At 36.4% G+C, this 13,981-nt stretch overlaps 1 protein-coding gene across 4 annotated transcripts in view; it reads right to left on the bottom strand.

Annotated features, from left to right (window-relative positions):
* Positions 1-5,344: 5,344 nt before the first annotated feature.
* Positions 5,345-13,981, bottom strand: part of YTHDC1 (YTH N6-methyladenosine RNA binding protein C1) — a 31,253-nt gene continuing 22,616 nt past the window's right edge. For 2 of the 4 annotated variants that reach the window (XM_080914424.1, XM_080914426.1), the window contains 7 exons: positions 13,471-13,637; positions 10,939-11,021; positions 9,882-9,918; positions 9,746-9,809; positions 9,588-9,650; positions 8,115-8,249; positions 5,345-6,303 (listed from right to left, as the gene is read on the bottom strand). In XM_080914424.1, the coding sequence (XP_080770550.1) occupies positions 6,079-6,303; positions 8,115-8,249; positions 9,588-9,650; positions 9,746-9,809; positions 9,882-9,918; positions 10,939-11,021; positions 13,471-13,637 (774 nt within the window). In that variant the 3' untranslated portion in view covers positions 5,345-6,078. The remainder of the gene's footprint in view (positions 6,304-8,114; positions 8,250-9,587; positions 9,651-9,745; positions 9,810-9,881; positions 9,919-10,938; positions 11,022-13,470; positions 13,638-13,981) is intronic. The other 2 variants (XM_080914425.1, XM_080914427.1) reach the window with 1 other exon arrangement.

Genomic DNA, 13,981 nt, shown 5'->3' with positions numbered 1-13,981 from the left:
GCCTGTAACCTGATATGGATGCCTCCTCAGAGGCTCTGCCAGAGACATACTGATACACAGGAGGATGCTTGCAGCTAACCATCAGACTGAACAAGGGGACCCCAATGAAAAAGCTAGAGAAAGGAGCTGAAAGGGGTTTCAACCCCATGGGAAGAACAACAATATCAACCAACTGAACATCCAGAGCTCCCAGGCACTAAAACACCAACCAATGAGCACACATGGAGAGACTTATGGCTCCAGGTGCATATATAGCAGAGGATGGCATTTTCTGGCATCAATGAAAGGAGATACCTTTAGTCCAGTGAAGGCTTGTTTTCCCAGTGTATGGAAATGCCAAGGCGCTAAGGTTTGAGAGGGTGGTTGGGAGGAGTACCTTCATGAAAGCAAGGGGAGGGCGAGGGTGGGTAGGAGTGGGAGGATAAGGGATAACATTTGAAATATAAATACAGAGTATCCAAGGGGAGATCATGAAAATGATCTCCTCACTTTTAATACCTTAAAAAGAGTGAACAATATCACATACATCCAGACAGATGCCTGGAAGAAATCACTGAATTGGAGCCAATGAGAGAGTTCATTAAGTAATGGCACTTGCTGCCAAGCCTGAATTTGATTCCTCAGAAGTTATGTTGTGGTCAAACAGATATGCATGAGGGCTGAGGCTCACAGACTGACTCATGTCACACATCTGACACAAACACATGACTCATTAACACAAAACCACTGAATTAGCCCCTATAGACATCAGATTGGAAAGTAAGACATTTTATGCACTTTGCTTTTGCAGTTGCTGGAAGAATTTTTCCCAAGATTACATGTTTTGCAGAAAAGGAAAAAATATTCAAGTAAATATTCAGACAAACTTGGGCTAGTATGGCTTTTCAAAAATCTGACGAAGATGCATGTAGTTGAAAGTGCCATGGCAGCTGCTGTGTTGCCAAGACTGGTCTTCAACTCCCAACCGTGCCTCTGCCTGGTAAGCTTCAGGAACTCACCGCCTCCCTTGGCTTGGACAGAACAAAATCACTTTTAACAATATTTTGCAAGTCATCCATCACCAACTTTTAAGCTCTAGCATCTTTAAGTCTTGCCCATTCCCCACCAATCCTTTCTTCAGCACCTGGCCACGCTTTGATTTTCCCAAAACGCACTCCACGTAAAAGTCACTCTTTGAAGGCAAATTCTTTTATATCTCCCTATGATGGTTTAAAATTTCCCTCATAGGCTCAAGTATTTGATACTTCAGCCCCACTTGGTGATGGTGCTTTGGAAGACGGTGTAATCTTCTTGGACAATGTCGTTTGGGTAAGGCTCTGAGTTTATAGCCTCCCCCTACTGCAGGTTCGCTCCACTACCAGCTTCTCAGCTTCCGGCCACTGCTGCCATACCTGCAGCTCACCACCATGCCTACTTGTCAAGGTGGACTCATGCCTCTGTTAACTCTTTTAAACTCTTTTATCACATCAACAGAAAACTGATAGTTTGTGGAAACTCACTGGTATGTTGTATTTTACCTTTTTCCACTGTAGCTCCAAGGTAAAACTAGCAAGTTACTGATGTTTCTATCCTTCCTGATTAGCATCCCATCTGTATTTCTATGCCCACCTTGCACCAGAAATGTCCTAGAGTTAAGTCCTTCCTCCCTCTTTAGAAGATGGAAGGGCATCTCAGACTTCCAGTGTATGTATACACCCAACAAAAACAAGCTTATAGTGGGAATGCTTACATCTGTAAATAGTAGCTAATTCGGTAATTTTTTCCCCTATTGTGTTTGCATAAGATGTGTGATGTGTGTCAGTTTGAATGTGTGCTTCAGTCCTCATACAGATAACAGAAGACAAATCGCAGGACTCTGTTCTCTCCTACAACTGTGGGTTCTAGGAAGCTAACTCAGGTCATCAGGCTTGGGAGCACTCCCTGAACCTTCTCACCAGCCCTAATTCAGTGATTTCTTCCAGGGATTTGTCTTGTGAGATCATGAAAGACACCCTAGTTCCCAGTTGAGCTAAGGCTTAAAGCCCAGGTGACCCTGAAGGGATAGTAGGCATTTCACCTGACTCTGGGGCACCAAGCCTGTCACTTGCCCCACCCCTCCATAGATTTGTGGCCATCAGTCATGTAAGGGGAATGCCCCACAAGCTCCTCCACAGGTAGAGGACATGACCACAGGTCAGGTAGGCTCAAGACAGATCTCCATTTTAATGAGGTACCTAAAGGCCTGAAGGCATAGCCAATAGACTTTCCTTCTCAGACACTCCTCCCTGCAAAAGGTATTTAATCTCAGGCCCACCCCGAGAAGTGAGGTATGGTTTTACTCATCCACTTTTCTGCTATGACGGTTTCTTAAAACCATGGACTAGTTCTTTTCATCAAGATCCACCATGAGGAGCCATGGAGAAGGCCTTTGCCTACAGAGCCACTGCCTAATCTCCTCTGCCAAACCAAGCATGCCACCATCAAGCTGTCCCACTTCTGATGGCTGTCAAACTTCCTGCATCATGTATCCTGTCTCCCCAAGCAGCTGAGCCCTGTGGTGGAGCAGACATCGGACCCATGACCCTACATTTGCTCACTTTTAAGATACTAAAAACGTGAATTTGAGAGATGGTTCAGTGGTTAAGAACACTGACTGACCTTCCAGAGGTCCCGAGTTCAATTCCCAGCAACCACATGGTGGCTCACAACCATCTATAATGGAATCTGATGCCCTCTTCTGGTCTGAAAACTGTGTACTCACATTAAATAAACCTTTAAAAAGAAAAGTTGCCTTTTAAAAAAAGATATTAAAAATGGAGAGATTTTTGTGTACTTTGTAATGGTGCTTAAGGCAAAGACTCTATGCACAGCTGTTGCACTGTAATGCTAAACATGTAACCTTTTAATCACACACACACACACACACACACACACACACACACACACACACACGTTGATTAGTAAAGGCATCTATCAATAAAGTTGGCAGATCTTGAGTTCAAAGCCTGCTTGGGCTCCAGAGCTAGTTTCAAGACAGCCAGGCCCACATAGCAAAACCCTGTCTTGAAAAACAAAAACCATGGTAGGAACATTTAAGTGTGACACTTCTGTTCCTTCTTCCTCTGCTAGATTTTCCCTTTGTAACCCTAATGGTACTTAGGACTATTGCCCAAGTTAACAATTGTGGGCCAGATGAGCTAACAAAGCTAACTCACTGCACGATCCAGATGCCTGCAAAGACTGCTCCATATTTAATCTATACGACCTCTTCCCAAATTTTACCTGCTTCTGCATACAAAAAGCCGACTCAGCGATTTAGAAAAGTGCTTTAATGTTTAAAAAAGTTCCACTGTGTTCCATTTTGCAGTGAATTACTAGCCTTTTCTTTTTTGAAATTATCTTTAAACCAATTCCTTAGCTTTACATTCATGTACTATATTGCCAAGGACAAAGTGTATCTTCTACTATGTCCTCAGAGTAAGTAGAGTATTCCCAACAATTGTGATTCCCTCAGCATCTCATCTGCCTAATACCATACACTGTCTAGTCCTCAACCAGGCTCTGGCAAAGAAAACCCTGACAAGAGTCCCTAAGAGAACAGGATCCCTGTACTGGTCAGTTCAGAGCCAGGGCAAATACCCCTGAATGACTGATTCAGAAGACTGGGATGACATAATTCAAAGGGAACAAGTTGGAAAAAAGAGGCTATATTTACAAGGAGTAAATTTCCTGTTACTAATAACTGTTAGTAAGTTGGTGAAAGCTCTTCTAAAACTACTACCCTATACAAAAAAAAAAAAAAAAAAAAAAGCACCCTATGTAGTTAGTTTGCATCCATTCACTGTAAAAAAAATATTGCCCACTGAAAAAGCTTTTAAAGCAATCAGACATTCATCTTTAATCCCAAAACTTTTTAGAAGGTGGATATCAGATTTTATAGCCAGCCTGGTCTAGAGTTGAGTTCCAAGGCACCAGGACCACTGGTTAGAAAATGTCTCAAAAATAAAACAAACTCAAGAATATGCAACACTTTTCTGCCCTGGCTACCTTTGAACTGCTGCAATCCTTTGCCTCAGGACTACTTTGTGTTGGGATTAAAAATGTTAGCCACCCAAAGCTAACACACAAAATACAAAGCATATTAATAGATGAACTTTTAAGTTCTGACTAATGAAACCTGAGGGAAACAGCTAATGCATAAAACAATCAGTATAAATATCTGCTTATCATTTTAAATATTTTAGAGATTTTTTTAACTTCTTAAAAGACTCTACTTTTTCACTAGCAATGAAATAACTTCTATGGAAACAAACTGAAGAAATGTACCCTCTGACCCTGTTCTCCAAATCTAACCAAAGATATGTAGTCAGGTGGTATACAGCAGCTCAGATGTGCACAATGCAGTGTTCAATGTGACTTACAACCCTTTTTACAATCAGGAAATAACTTTAATGCTGCCTGTTTTGTACAACTATTGGTTGTTTAAAAAAAAAAAACAAAAATTCCTGGTGATTGCTTCTAATAAAAAGTGTTTGTTGGTTAAGGACTTGGAAGAGTAGACATTACTACAATGTGCAATTGCTTGACTGAATAAAATACTTGAGTAGGGTCACCAAACAAAAACAGAAAGACATAAAAGTCAGGGGGAGACTTGTAAGGAAGATGGGCAGGTGGACGGGGGGGGGGGGGGGGGGGACGGGGACAGAATATATCTCATAAATGTGTTAAATCAATAATGAATGAATGATATAACATCATCAACTAGTTACATTCTTAAGTTAATCTCAGGTTCATTCTTAAGTTAATCACTCCTCTATTTAATGAATGCACAGGCATCATTAAATAAATGCTGGTATTAGTAAATAAAATTTACCTATGTAAGATGATATGCTAGTGGTGATAAAGTTACAGTTTTCAGTATTCCTTTGTTCTCTGCAGCCATCATTAAAACACAAACCCATGTAACTGACTTTGTAACTCTAGATTCAATATTGATCAAAAAAAGAAAACCACCAAAATTCAGTCCCCAAATTTAGACAGTCAAATTCATTCAGGCTGAACTTCAGGTTCCAATCAAAAAAATTAAAATGCAAAGGGGGGGGGGGGCTTTTATCAACTTTTTCTTGTGTGGTTAGAGAATTGTTACAAAGAATTGACAGAAATGTGAAAAAAACTAAAGACTAAGAAAAGAAAAAAACTGTATGAAAACAAACAAAAAATACCCCTATGGATCCAAAATATCAGATGTATAAATACAAACTAAATTATCAACATAATGCTACTCCATGGAATTTTATATACGAGAATGTGTTGTCATGCTTATGTAATCGGACAGACAAGGAAATACAGCAAGTTAGTGCCAATCTTTATCAATTTATTTCATAGAAAACAGTAGCAATGTAGAATGTGGCTTATCTTCTGCTGCCACACACGCAGACTCAACATTCCAAGCCAATGTACAGTGTGGAAGGAAGGCTAAACAATAGCATCAACCATGCTACTGAACATAGGAACTTCTTATTTTAAAAAGATTAAAAATTAGATAGCAATGTCTTCTTAATATTGCTCTCATCATTGAAGACTTAAAAAAAAGTGACTTTATAGGTTTAAAAAAAGGAGGGAGGAGGAGAAACCGAGAGGCTGCTACGACACTGCCATACAGTCAGACCATCATACTTCAATATTTGCATACTTGATAGCAGCATTATTTTTACTGAACCGTGTGCAGCTACCTATAGAAACACAAAGCAAAATACTATGGCAGTTATTGACCAAGATCTAAAAGAAGAAAAACAAATAAACAAATAACTCTAGGATGAATACACTGTAAAAAGAACATTTATGGAGAATGAATCATTATCTACATTCTTGGACTGTTCCATTCTGCCCCAATGAAAGTGTCAACTCAACTGTCAACTGTGCATTTTTTGGCGGATCTGAGTTTTCCAGTTCTTATTCTACTGCATGCTTGGAAAAACGGTGATAATAAATCCTTCTACACAATGAGCTTTAAGTAGACAGCTGAAAATAAATTTACTACTTGTAAACACACAAAAAAAATACAATATTTTTTATCTTCAGTCAGCTTCCAAAAGCACATTATCTTCGATAACGACCTCTCTCCCCTCGGTCTCTGTCCCGATCACAAATTCTTTCTCTCTCTCTTTCTCGATCACGGCCTCTGTCTCGTTCTCTATCTCTTCTGTTATCTCTAGGGCGGTCTCGCTCTCGCTCCCGATCTCTTTCTCGGGGTCTACTTCTCCGACCACTGACAACAGCTTGTGTGCGGCGAAGGAAATCATCAACCCTCATATCATAGTCATGCTAGGAAAAAGGATAAAACAGATCAGCAAAACGCAGCTTTACATGAAAGTTACAAGCCCTTACAGCTGTCTGGTAAAGAAGAAATCAGAAAATGCAACCATGAAATGGAGATTAATGGTGATACTATCAGCACTAACCTAAATGCATATAATCCTGTAATTTCCTATTCAACTTGAAGACTTTTCCATCTGATTCTATAGTAAGATATAATAATAAACAGCTCAGTCATAAACATCAACTTTCACTCACTCCATTTCTAGAACCTACATACTAGCAATTACATTAAACTTCATCCTTTGTGCAGCACACCCTTTCATGTCCTTCAATTCTACAAAATAAACAGCAAACTGTGAAACTAAGAAATTTTAGCTCAAAAATTTCTTAAAATTAATATTGTTAATAGTAATTTAAGAAATTCACTTAAAAAAACTTCAGGAATCTGATGATGAACTACAAGAAAATTTTATTTCAGAAAGACTAGAAAACTATCCCACATAAACTAACAATGCATTTTGAAGGATGAATAGGATAAAGCAGGGTAAGGCCCAGCATAAAGGAGATAAAAGACAATCTAGAGGCCATGTGTAAGGTTGATGTCTGCTCTACCTTTCAGATCATCTTTTCTGAGTATGGTACGTTTTCAAAAGTCAGCTTAAATGTATAAAAAGCAAGGCTCAGAACACAATTCCCCACTATTGTTCATTTTTAGTAAAATGTGAATGTATTATAATGTAGATTACATGTTTTAATTAATCCAATGAAAGTCCATGAAATAGAACTTATTTGCCAGAGCAAGTTAATAATATTCTTAGATTAACTTTCTATTTCAAATATTGTTACCTGTTCTGTTTTCTCTTATAAATGTATCGACAACATTTATAAACAAACTTATATAAGACTTTTCGATATACTTAAGATTTTACCTTATGTAAGCCGTCAATTTTGAGAGAAATTCTATCACTTTACTCTAGCAATATTATCCAGAATCATTAAATTGATTTACAGTGTTAAAGAGATTTTAATGAATTTTTAATTAAAAAAATAGGCCATAAAAATTTTCAAAGATAATATATAAAATTACTGTTCTAACCAACTCTCTGTAATATGTATATTCTTCACCTTAGAATTAAAACTACCAAAGTTACCTAACTTAAATGTGTATGGACACAACATCCAATCAAGTATATGAAAAAATATTTTAGCAGAAGATTGGTCTTCATAACCAAATAGCCCTACCTTTTTGAAAGCCCAGAAATTACAAAACAAGCATTCATTCTACTGAAGTGGTCATAAAGGGCTGTCATTATACACAATCAGAACCAGTTACTAAAAGGAAATTATTATTCTGTAATTCCTAATATCTTGGTGTTGATTCCGTGTTACTAGAGCCTTTTCAAGGACAGATGAAGCTAGCTAGTCACGTGGCTACTAGTTTTATATAATTTAAACTTGGTAAAAAATACATAATGCAGAAATTACCTTAAAATTCATCATCTTAATTGGAAAATTAAAAGATCTGGAAAAATTATGATAGCAATTTTGAATTACATAGCTAACAATTGAGATCTGAGCATAAGAATATCCTCTATATTTCTACAATGCCTATACATTATATGTATATATACATATATGTGCATATATGCATACATATACAACTTAGGCTATTTTTAACAAAAACAAGGAGAATTAATATCCAGTCTGCAGTAAGAATGCAAATGGCTCATCACCAAAATCTAGTATGTGCCCATATGTAAATTACCTACAAAAATTCTAAGCAGTTCCCTCACACCTCTGCCTTCTTGTGCACTTACTACTCGTTTATCTCTGTATCTTGCTTCGTGTGGTACCGGATGATGTCCTGAGTAAGGGGGGTGGGCTTGAGGAGGTGGGGCATGGTGCTGGTAGTAAGGATGGTGTGGAGGCTGTTCTATTCCAGGATAAGGAGGCTAAAAAAGAAAGATCATCTACATAAAAATCTACCAAATATCCTTGTTAACAAATCCATTCTGAGAACTTCTATTCCGAAATCACACCAATCCCAAACAGTTTCGCCACTACTATTCGTAACTTGAAATCATTAAGGCTTTCCAAAACCGTTTTATTTGTTAAAAACAAAATATGAATAAAGACATACTCTTATTTCTACCTTGTTACTTGTATTATTTAAATTCTATCAGAAATAAAAAGCACATGGTACTTATTAAAACCAAAGCACATTTTTAAACTTTATACTTATAGCATAATATAGCAAATTTATAATGATCTTAAATTATAGAAAAGAAAGCCAAGAGAGTAAGCAACTAGCCTACAATCACACCATAGAAAGAATCCTAATATAAATGTGCACACAGCTGGGATACAACTGCAGTGCCCTGGGATCTGGAATCAGTTTACATAAATCTTTTTCCAAAATGAAGTCTTAAGAGCTAATATGTCACTTTTAAGGTGCCATTATAAAACTGATAAAGGGCACATAATAGACTATTTTAGTGTCTAGCTCATCTTCCTATTTCAGATTCAGAGATTTTCAAAATTAATTTATATGTATTACATATTGGAAAACTACACCTGATATGAACCTAACAGCATTTAAAAATAAAATGAGGAAACAACACATCAGAAGTACTTCAGTTAAGAAGTTTTACCTCTTAGAAACTATGTTTCCAGGTATTCTTATTTCAAAATATATTCTCAAAATCAACTATATCAAATGTCCGAGAAAACAAGATTAAAAATCTCGAGATTTGTCCTATTTTAAATGAACTACATTTTCTAATTATCACATCAAATACAATTAGAAACTTCACATTAATGTAGTGAATTATTTTATGTACAATCCTAAGTTGACATCATCTGACTAAAAGCTAAACTCTAGGGTATGAACATAATTGTTCATTATCAACATATATGCAAAGCAAGCATCTTTTCTTGCACAAACTACTCAGTAACTGTCAGATAAGCCAAAGAATAAATAAATGGTTGGTAAATTTTATGAACAAAATAAATGGGTGTTGTCATAGAACTTGATCAACATGTTAGAGAAAGATGGGAGGTTAAGTCTAAACACCCAGGGAAGAGCTTATACTGTTACCATGTCATGCTTTACACTTATCCATATAAACTGTTGTTTTGTTTTATCTGATTATTTTAAGTCCCTTAGTAGTCCTTATCACATTTATATATACATATGTATGTATCACATTCTGAGTTTATAGTAATATTCACTGCAAAATGAAGTTAGAGTGATAGAAAGCAGAGATGTAAAAAAATAGAGCAATACAAACCATTCCTTGCCAAGGAGGCGGTGGTCCCATGTTATGAAATTCCCTCACATAATCATTGTAGGACTAAAATAAAAGATGACATTGTCAACAATATTAACATCGAAGGAATAAAAAAGCAATCAGATCCTATCTTTAAATATGTAAAATTTAATGCTTACCCCATTTAAAAACACATCTCGGCGAACTCCTGAAAATCGTCTGTTGGGAATAAGATTTGTGAAACTAAATTCAGGTAATTCATAAACTAGTTCCAAGAATGTAATTCAAAGCTAATCAAGAGTGAACCCAACTTACCTGTCAACTTCCTGGTATCGGGGATCCTTTAAATACCCTGTTCAAACATCAAGCATTTTAGTAAATCAAACTTTATGTTTTTACTGGGGCATTATAATTAAGCCTTCCTTACCCTTGTTTCAACTCTTCCTATGAAATATACTGTAAAAGATGCTATCACTTAAGTACTACAGAGATTTCCACACGTATCCTGTGTTAAGGGCAGAACTAACTTGAGTGGATCTGAACTTGCTGGAGGACACTGCAGCAGAATGGCCTTTAAAGAATGTTCAACTTGAGCGCTTACAGCTAAGTTTTAAACCATGAAAACTCAAAAGAACAGAAATTTGCAAAAGCTACAAATATGAGTATAAGTGTATTCCAAGAATCAAGTAACAAACAAGTATCTACCCCACCCCCAACTTCCTTTAGAAAGGATCCAGCAAACTAATATATAAAAATGTCTGACTGGCTCTGCTATTTATCTAAATGGAATGCAATTGCCTGCCTCCTTAGCAGGAAAAAAAGTGCTTCTATACACTTTTACAAAACACTTGAATTATACTGCTAACCAGAACCAAATTCTAGAATTTTACAGGTGTGTCAGTGACTGTAATTTAAATGTACCTCTTCTTTAATCCCAATAAACAACACGAACTGAAAACTTTACACTTGAATAACAAGCCAAGTGTTTACCAGCACTCCACAAAATGATAAAGTATTTTTTTCTAAAAGGCCTAATTTCTATTTTGATTTTTAATTAATGCTGCACACGACAGGAAACGCCATGTATCATAGGGAACAGAAAGCACAACAAAATTGTTTTCCTACATCTTACATATGTACAGATCAATTTCCATTATTTGCAAGGCAGCAATTTCAGGTAATTAGGACTCAGTGAAATGGACTGAACAATCTAAACGTGATAGGGAAGAACTACTAATTACAACTAGTAATGATTTCCTAAGGTAAAGTAGTCAGTCTCAAGCCTTAAATGTTCTTTACTTTTAAACCTACTGAAAGTGTTTGTTGTTTTAAAAATTAAGTCAAATAATCTTCAGGATTATAAAATATTAACCTGGTCTCTGGTGAAACTCAGGGGGATAGTCAATCCTTGGTTTCTTTCTGCTGTTATGAATATCATAATCTTCTGGTCGACGCCTACACAAATTAGACACATTAGAAATTAAACCAAAAACAGCTGGTAAAACAAGCAGCAAAGCAAGAATTTGACAAAGATGAATACAAAGAATAGCTCATGGCCTCCTAAAAATAATTGCCATTAATTTTTGATGAACATCTTTTAAAAGTTCTTAAATTTTAATTCCTCAAAGGCAAACCTTACACATACTGCTGGAGTAGCTCTCTGTAGTCTCACACTGGAAGACAACCTCAAGAATTAACTAATTCAAACCTGTGAAACACATTTTAGTAATCTGAACATATACGAGCAATTCTTTAACAAGTCAAAATCTACAAAATGTCACCATTCAGGTAACAACAAAAGGAAAACCACACCAGCAATTATGCCAATAGTAAGGTCTGAAATTTATATATGTGTATATATATAGGTTATTTAGATTCAGTCTAAACAAAGTTAAGTTTTAAATGATGCCTCTGCTTTATACAAGACTATAGTTTTCGTATTATACAGAAAATTTTAAATTCAATAAAGCTACGTTTAACAGGAAGGTTTTGAAAATGTTAGTTATTTGAAAAACTAGCATCTTAGTAACATTACTTTCTTTTAATAACAGTAATTAAGGTATAAGTTTTCCAGAGACAATGCCTTTTAAAATGGCTCTCATAAGTTGTTATGTAATAAGTTTTAACAGAGTTCATAAGACTAGCTCAAAGTTTAACTTTAGAAGGTGCTGTTACTTTGCTGAGGGCTGATTTTTCATTGTCTTTCATAAACCTTGATAACTAGTATAACAATACAGCACACACACATTACTTAGCATTTAATAAGAGCTAAACAAAATAAAAACAAGTTCCAAAACATTTAGAAATTAAACATATCCTTTTACTATTAGTTTCAAATATATAGTATATAATAACCCAGCATCAATAATTTCTCAGCTATCTCTCTAAATATTAGATGCTCTCATTAACTTTTGCACCAAACCACTCAAACTGCAGTTAAATCCAACAAACCAAAGTACCACCCACCCCACAGAATAAAAACAGTTGTATCTACAATAAATAATACTAAGAAAATTAAAAGCTGGTTTATAAAATAAACATACCGCTTTCTTGTAGTTTGGGGAGTGCATTTACGACCGGTATAAAACATGATAGTAACAGTTCATATAGTAGTCCAACTACTGACTGTAAGCCACATACACAAATGGAGGCCCTGGCAGGCTTGAGAAGGTGTAGTGGTGTTTTAAGTATAGTTTGCAGTCCATTGCAAAACTGAGGAAAAACTTCACTTGTATTTACTGTATTGCACTGGAAACCTCTTAGCTTAAACTTGAAAAGACATCTTGGTGATCAGTCCTTTTAGGCCAAAAGTAAGGGGCTCTGCCAGGTTTCCTCCTACCTACTCGACAAAGTCCTTTTTAAGCTCAAAGAAATGGGGATCCTGTTGGATTGATTATCTGTACCTACCACCGGTTGTTTCCAGCAAAAGGAAACTTAACCAAAGGTTTCATCCCATCAACCACACATCCAAAAGTCTTTAGCAGAATATTTTAGATTTAGCTGTATGCAAATCTATACAGGGGAAGGTGTTGGGTAGAAGGGCTTAAATCAGTTCTTTTCAAAGACTTCTCTCCAATTCTGTAACAAGTTAAACCCCCTTTTTCTGGAAAATGCTGTTTAGTTCATAAGGTAGTGATCAATAACCATGGCGATCCTCTAAAAACACTTTAAGTCCACAGGTACTGCCAGCATCTGGAAAAGTTGGAAACAGACACAGCAACAGCCCTTCGTTTTGGTTTGTTGCCGGGTCTCCCAGGGCCACTTGATCCCCTTTGGAAAGAACCTATTGTTTTCAGAAGCTCAGCAGGATGTGTGAATTCACTGGGCACATGTTACAGAATATGTGGCAATGGGGTTAACACATCACGGTGACAAAATTGAAAAACAGTCCCAATAATGCTCCTCTTGAATATGAAATAACTTAAAACATTTTATCCTCTAAGTGAGGCGTCATCTTCTCAAAAAATATTAGTGATCCTTTATAAAAGTCCCATATGTGATAAGGCTTATCCAGAGACACACCTGAAAGAAAAGGCTTTATAAAATATTAACAATTCTTGCAAATAAAGACTTCCTCCTTTCTAGCCTGTTCTTAGCAACAAAATGCCTACCTCATTTCACTTGCTGTATTATCAGAGTACTATCTAGTCTAAACTGGTCATCACTTGTTAGTAAAATTTTTTTTTCTGCATTAGGAAAGATCCCCATTTTCCTCTTGAAAAAAATGACTGAGACCAAGGTGACCATGTGAAATCCTCAATGAAGCCACAAACTAGTCCATGCAGCTTGATTTGAGGATTTTCTCTTTCTTCTTTACCGCAGGACAAACTTTTGACGAATCACATTCCTCCATCATGTTATCCCGATACATGTGCCTATTATCAGTCCAAAGAACGTTTCTAACCTTCCCACATCCCGGACTGGTTCTCGACGGGATGGACGTCCTCTTGATCGAGGCTGAGAATGCATTCTTCTCTTGTGACGCATTTTATGAATGAGCTGATACAAGTCAATACTTTCATCAGGAGGAAACAGAAGACAAAGCTGGGTTCCACATTCAAGTTCAATTTCCTGGAATATTAAAATTGCAATTAATAGACAAAATAAGACTCTCAAAAAACTTACAGTTCTCTCATGTACAAAACAAAACACTGACTTCAAAGACTTTTTCCAACGGGGTTAAAATAAACAAGATTCCACAAAACTTACAGGTTTACAAAAAACTGCATGTATCTGAAGAGGGTTTCCCTTTACACTTTCTACAAGTGCAGAATCTCATCCAAAGTGCAGCTACTTAAAGCTCATATTCTATTCCATTCTATCCAAAGATATTTGCAAAAACTATAAATCATTCATCTTAAAAGGAAAGATTATGTGTGAGAATCAGAACTGAATACCTATAGAGATAGACTAAT

This window comes from Micromys minutus (assembly GCF_963924665.1).
Source record: "Micromys minutus genome assembly, chromosome: 1".
Taxonomy (NCBI): Eukaryota; Metazoa; Chordata; class Mammalia; order Rodentia; family Muridae; genus Micromys; species Micromys minutus.
This window is presented reverse-complemented; position numbering and strand designations above follow the sequence as displayed.